The 6,000-nt window shown below is 40.9% G+C and overlaps 1 protein-coding gene across 1 annotated transcript in view; it reads left to right on the forward strand.

Moving 5' to 3' along the window:
- The window catches only part of MORN2 (MORN repeat containing 2), a 9,387-nt gene extending 4,782 nt beyond the window's left edge, over window positions 1–4,605 (forward strand). The window contains 3 exon segments of the mRNA XM_074900173.1: window positions 363–499; window positions 2,719–2,756; window positions 2,759–4,605. Coding sequence (XP_074756274.1) covers window positions 363–499; window positions 2,719–2,756; window positions 2,759–2,841 — 258 coding nt within the window. The 3' untranslated portion in view covers window positions 2,842–4,605.
- Window positions 4,606–6,000: the final 1,395 nt, after the last annotated feature.

Consider the following 6,000-nt stretch of genomic DNA (forward strand, 5'->3'; position numbering starts at 1 on the left):
TCCAGGAAATTTAATTAACCCCTCAGGGTGTGAGGGTAGATGAGTTATTTGCAGGGCTGGGGACAGCAGTCTGTGCTGCAGAGATTAAGATCATGTGAGACTACCAGCAGAGGAGGGGTTTATTAGACACTGGCTAGCCAAATGTTCTAAACTCTCACCTAAAATCCTTGTAGAAGCAGGAACCTGTAGAACCTGTCTGAACTTGAGAGAATAGTCACTTTTCTCTCTGTTATCATATCTGAATATGATAGCAGACCCAAAGGCAGCAATCTGAAAGGGTATTGTAATAAAAGGAGAGAACACTGTAAGCATACGCCTTAACATAAACATTTTCTTTATCCTTCATCTCTCATTAAATGCAGATGAATGCAGCTGGAAGGCTAGAACATCCTTCTGGGGCAGTTTATGAAGGTGAGTTCAGAGACAACATGTTTCATGGCGCTGGAACCCACACATTTCCAAATGGAGCAAAGTACATTGGACCATTCAGTGAAAACAAGTATGTTTGAAGTGGAAGAATTGTGTAGTCTTTTCTGTTAGTTTTGATTTCATAGGCTGTAAAGTCCAAATAAAATTCACTCAGCATGGTAGTAGGTTTCTTTTGCTACCAGTGAAATTTGCAGTGGGTAGTTGAGATTGCTGATCCCAGTTGTATCCTTTTCATGAGATTAGTTAAAAGTCTATGATTCATTCCCAGTCAGAAGTTTTCAAGATGGTTATTCCACTCATACCCAGGTCTCTGGGCTCAGGCAGAGTTCACAGAAACAGAACAGTTCAGACCTCTTTCAGAGCTGGTTCAAGCTGTTTGCCTATAGATGCATGCAGAAATACAGTGCTGATTTGTGCTAACAGTTTGAAAAGTTTGCTTATTTTTCGAGGTAAAGTACAAATTTCAGAGAGATAGGAAAATGTGAACGTTTATTTTCATCACTCAGAATAAAATATTTCAGTGCCACTCATATAAACATCAACTGAGTTAATTTCTTATGAATAAGGGTGTGTGTTTTGAGTTGCTAAAATACTGTCTTTTCCTAAAACAAGAAGTCAATATCCACTTCATAATCCACAAAGCAGATTTAATGAGAAAATTAACTGTAAAAAATGACACGAGAAAATTCATGTTTATTCTCCTTACATGACTTCTCTGTCAAATTTGCTAGGTTTGATTTAGGTTTACTTTTTCTTTAAGTGCCTCCCCAGTCTAGTGTCTGAAATAAATCTAAAATGTATGATTGTTAATATGTGATCTTTCATCAGAAAAAAAAGCTCTGTCTTGCCCTGCTGACCAAAAACAATAGCCACAATAGTACTAGAATGATGACCAATTCTATTTCTAAATGATCATACACCAAATGAAATGTGTGTTACAGAATGTACCTGGATACAAAATGGGAACCTGTATGACAAATGTTTGGGGAACAATTAAAGACATTTATTTCAATGCTTTAGAACAGATTGAGTTAAGTTATGCTCTTTCACACTGGCATGTTGAAATCTGTTACAGAGCTTCTGTCTTTTTACTGTCATATGAAATGACAGATGTGAATTCTACATGGAGTCTAAACCTGTGAGTACTCATCACTTCAGTGAGGGCATTCAGCAGCAGATCACATACATAGCTTTACAGGCATTTTTTCTCACAAATTTTGGGGTGATGCCTCTACTCTCCTGTGAAAATATAGCCCATCGCAAAGGGGCCAGCACAGTGCTTGTCACTAGTAGCTGATCTGTAGAGAAACCCAGGTGGTTCTGTTTTGAACTTGTGATTTCAACTAACCAAAATGCTGATGTAGGTAATCCCTTGGCAGCAGAGAATCCTATCTTTGCCAGCCACTGCTGTTTTCACCACAGAATTAAGACTTTTTGACACTACTTTGTGACTGTTAATATGCACCACTCTCTGACAGCCCAATGCAGGTTATTTTGCCAAGTTTCAGGATTGCTAGTTTCCACCTACTCACATGAGATAGGTGGCAGTTCACCAGATCACTGCTGCTTTCATGAGAGAACATAAATAGGCAGCACCATAGCAACTTGCTGTGACTGCTAGGTGGCTTCATTTTTTAAGGGAAACAAAACTCCAGTAATTGATTAAAAAAGTTATTTCCCCCTCATTCACAAGGAATGCTGATGCATAGACATTTCTTTTTAGCAGTTACCAGGTATAATGATGAGCTTAACCAGAGCTTTCAAAGATGAGCAGAAATATGTAGTTTATGAGGGCTGAATTCCCATGGCAGTTACTTTTTTTTTTCCCCACAGGAGACTGTAAATCCTTGCACTTGGTCGTAACAGCACACAGTAGGATGGGGAAAGGGTAAGAGATGATGGATTTTTACAGCAAGAAGAATACACAATAACTGTCTGCATACACTTATGCATCTTTAAGATGCCCCTAATGAAAGTCAGGATAAACTTCATTAGGATTTAATTCCTGCTAACTTCAAATCCTGACTGGGACTATGAATTTTTTCCTGTGGAGGCTACATGCTGGGAGGACGTTAGTATAAATACAGTTTTGCAAAAAAAGGGAATATATTTCTTGGCTGTCTAACCTGTGTGCTTTATTATAGGTCAAAACTTTTACAGTATACAATGTGGGAGAAAGTTAAGGCAGGTACTTACACTACACTGGGAAGGTTCTCATTCCTGGCAATTTGCTTATCTCTGTGCTGACACAAACTGTATTCTCAGTAGGCTGGATTTATGTCGTTACAGGATGGAAGGTGAAGGAGCCTGCATAGATGAAAATGGAGTGTTACATTTCATGGCTCAGCAACAGTGAGACTGAAACAGAAGTTGAAAATGCAGCTATTTGGCATGGACAGTAGCAGGGGTTAAAGGCAGCTCTCTGACTGCATTCTGGCCTCAACAGCTGTAACCAGTTTTCAACAGGCATTGATTTATTCATATATTTATTAAAACTAGCCCCTGAGGATGCATGTCAATATTAAATAAAATGAAGTTATTTTTCTTTTCAGACTGATCAGCTGAAGTCTCCTAAGTGACATGGTAGTTATTCCTCGCAGGTCAAGTCCATAACTTCCAAGCTATGGTACTGGACTACTCAAGGACAGACCTCTGCCATGACCCAAAGCTGCTTTTCTTGGGGAAGGGAAGTGAATGTGAGAGTGCATAGGGGGGTCTGATTGCTGCCACTGTCCTTTCAGAAAGTCTAATGCAATGAAAAATCTATTTCTGTTTTTGTTTGTATTTGGTCATCAAAGGTCTCTGTACTATGAATCTAAATACTTTGCTTTACAAAACAGAAAAACTGCTTTCTTGTTTAAAAAAACCCTTCCAACATATCAGTGCTGTCAGGAAAAAATGTGTGTTGAGTCTTTGCTTGCCAGATATTTAATGGAATTTTAGTAAATACCTGTTCTTGCCTCCATTTGCAGACACAGTGTACAAATGCTGTTCCTTCATATGGACCTTCGAGTACTCAGCTCCTTTTGCTAGGAATCAGAAAAAACTTGGTCCCTGTGGTTTATTAGCAAAATGAAAAAACGGCACATTATCAGCAGACTGAAACATACTGAGCCATCTGAAATAAAGAAGCTCATGGATCATTTGGCAATATAATGCCTTTCAGCCCTTTTTCTTAAAGCTGCCTGTAGGAAAATCTCTATTTGAAATGTTTTGTTCATAGAATTGTGATGCTAAATTTTTTTATTAAAAAAAGTCTTTCCTAGCTTGAGCTGTTTGTTGAATTCACAGGTGTCTTTGACCCATAAAAAAAATACACTTTCCAGCAAACTCCTTCAGAATTATAATTTTATTTTGTTCAGTGTTGTGTTTTGTTCCTGTAATAACCAGCTCCAAAAAAGAAACAGTGTCATCTGTCCCTAGTCCTTGACTTCAGAGGTAGCAGCATCTTCCACAGAGCTGCTGTTAATCCATGAGCCTCTTCTTTCAGCTCCTTTGCTAGGACTCCCCATCACCACTTTTATCTGGGCTGCACAGCAATCATACTGATATAGGCTGTGTAGTTTTACATTTCAGGTCTTCTGCCTGAAGGGTATCTGTGAAGCAGATCTTTGTCTTTCAGGGAGAAATTAGTCTGCCTTTTGTTACTGTTCCTCCTCCTGTATGTCTCCCTGCTTTTACACTTCAAGTAACTCCCTGGACTGGCTCAAACCTTTTCCTGACACCCCTGGCTTTGGGTTACCTGCATTCTCCCTGTGCTTTCTTGACACCCTTCAGAGCAAGAAGCCCTGCAGGACTTTAGTGAAGAAATGGAGCAGGCACGAAGGGATGCTGCCTCCCATTCTCCCACCTCCTTCCAAGTCCTTACTTATTTTTACTCAGAGTAAATTTTTCATGATCTAACAAGCAACAGAAAATACTCAAGTGCTGGTGGTTGCTGTTCCCCTGCCCTGGCTACTTTGACAACCTTGCTCTTGGCCCCTGAATGAAAGAAGGGGAACCTTCCTGGCCCTGGCATCCCACTGTAGGAGACTAAGAGTGTCAGAGAAAGTGGGGAGAAGCTGCTTCCGTCTCCCTTTCCCCAGCTGCAGGTGCTACACCAGGTACTTAAGAGCCTCTGAGCTCAGCGAAGTAGCAGAGACCACATCAGCACCCGGCTCTCACCACATGGCTGCCTCTGCCTGTCACTTCATAAAGCTTCTTACCCTCCCTTCGCAGCAGTGTGCAATTCTAATTAAAAAGGGAAAAAAAAAAAAACAACCTGGTATCATCTTCTTCCAAGTGCACAGTCCTGATTTTTGCATGGGGATGCGAGGATGTGACCCAAAGATTACATAATTAGAAGGTATTTGTTATGCTTGCGTTTCAAATCAGTGATTAGCATGTGACCATCCCATCCTGGGAAATGTCAAGCCACCATTGCTCTCCTCTCTCTCTCTCTGTTCTTGCACAGTACTAATTTTCAACTCTGGCAACCACCAGTGCTGAAGGATCTTCAGCTAGCCTGGGGTAAGTTTAAAATGTACTCATTATGGGATGAAGAGTGGGATTAATAATACCATTTTTCATGTTCTTGGAAAAAGCTAGAGCCATAGCTATTTAATGTTGCATGTGCAGCACATAAAATGGTATTTAAATTATTTTGCATCTTCAGTGCCCAACAGTTATTTCCAGCTGTTTTCTTCTAAGACTGTGTATGGACATCTAGCTTCTTAGTGTGCTGCAGAATCTTGTGAGGCTGCATTTGTAGTAAGGTCTCTAAAATACCAGGTTAAAAAGACCTTTTATGCTCCTACCATTTAAGAGCTAAATTGAGGTATCATACTGAATTGAAGTATTTGAATGACAACTGTGTTAGAGTTAGCTGGAGGAAAAGCATGAGAGCAACGAGAGTAAATCACTGATTTTTTTCTCTTTTTAGAGAACTGGGTGTTGTTCTCCAAGTGGGATATTTTAAACAGCCAGCAATCTCAGCTGGCAGGATTGAAACAGTCACTAGGAAGATCCCAAGCAGTTATTTAGAAAAATTATAGATGTCTAACAACTGAAGCAGCAAAAGTGCTTATGGATTCCCCTGCACTGTTACCCATGTCATGATTTCAGAAGCAGAATGGGACCAAAAGCCAAACAAATAGTTACTGTTGTCTGTAAAGGCTAGGCTGTAAATTCTTTACTGAGCTTTTCCTGTTTGCATGCTGGTCCTCAGGGTATTTGGTTAGTCTTTTTAACAAGTGATCCTCTGCACAGTTGATTGTTTCTCCCAGTTCCATGTGGGGGGAGCGCATAGTCACACAAATGCATTGCAGGCTGCAGGACCTGCCTTCCCCATGCACAGCTTTGTGTGGGAATCCCACCCCTGTACAGTTTCAGTGGCACCTTGCTCCCATCTTCAACCCTGTGCCTGAGGCATAGCTAAAGTGGGCGACCCGCTGGGACCTTCCTGTCCACCCATACCTTCTCCTTGGGGATTCCTTGCGAAACGTGTGCTGGCTCTGCCTCTGTTAACTTTCACATGCTACACGCTCTGCTCTGGAGGGGCTGCAGTGCCAGCTGCTTGTGCAAGGCACTGGG

This window comes from Athene noctua, chromosome 1 (assembly GCF_965140245.1).
Source record: "Athene noctua chromosome 1, bAthNoc1.hap1.1, whole genome shotgun sequence".
NCBI classification, from domain to species: Eukaryota; Metazoa; Chordata; class Aves; order Strigiformes; family Strigidae; genus Athene; species Athene noctua.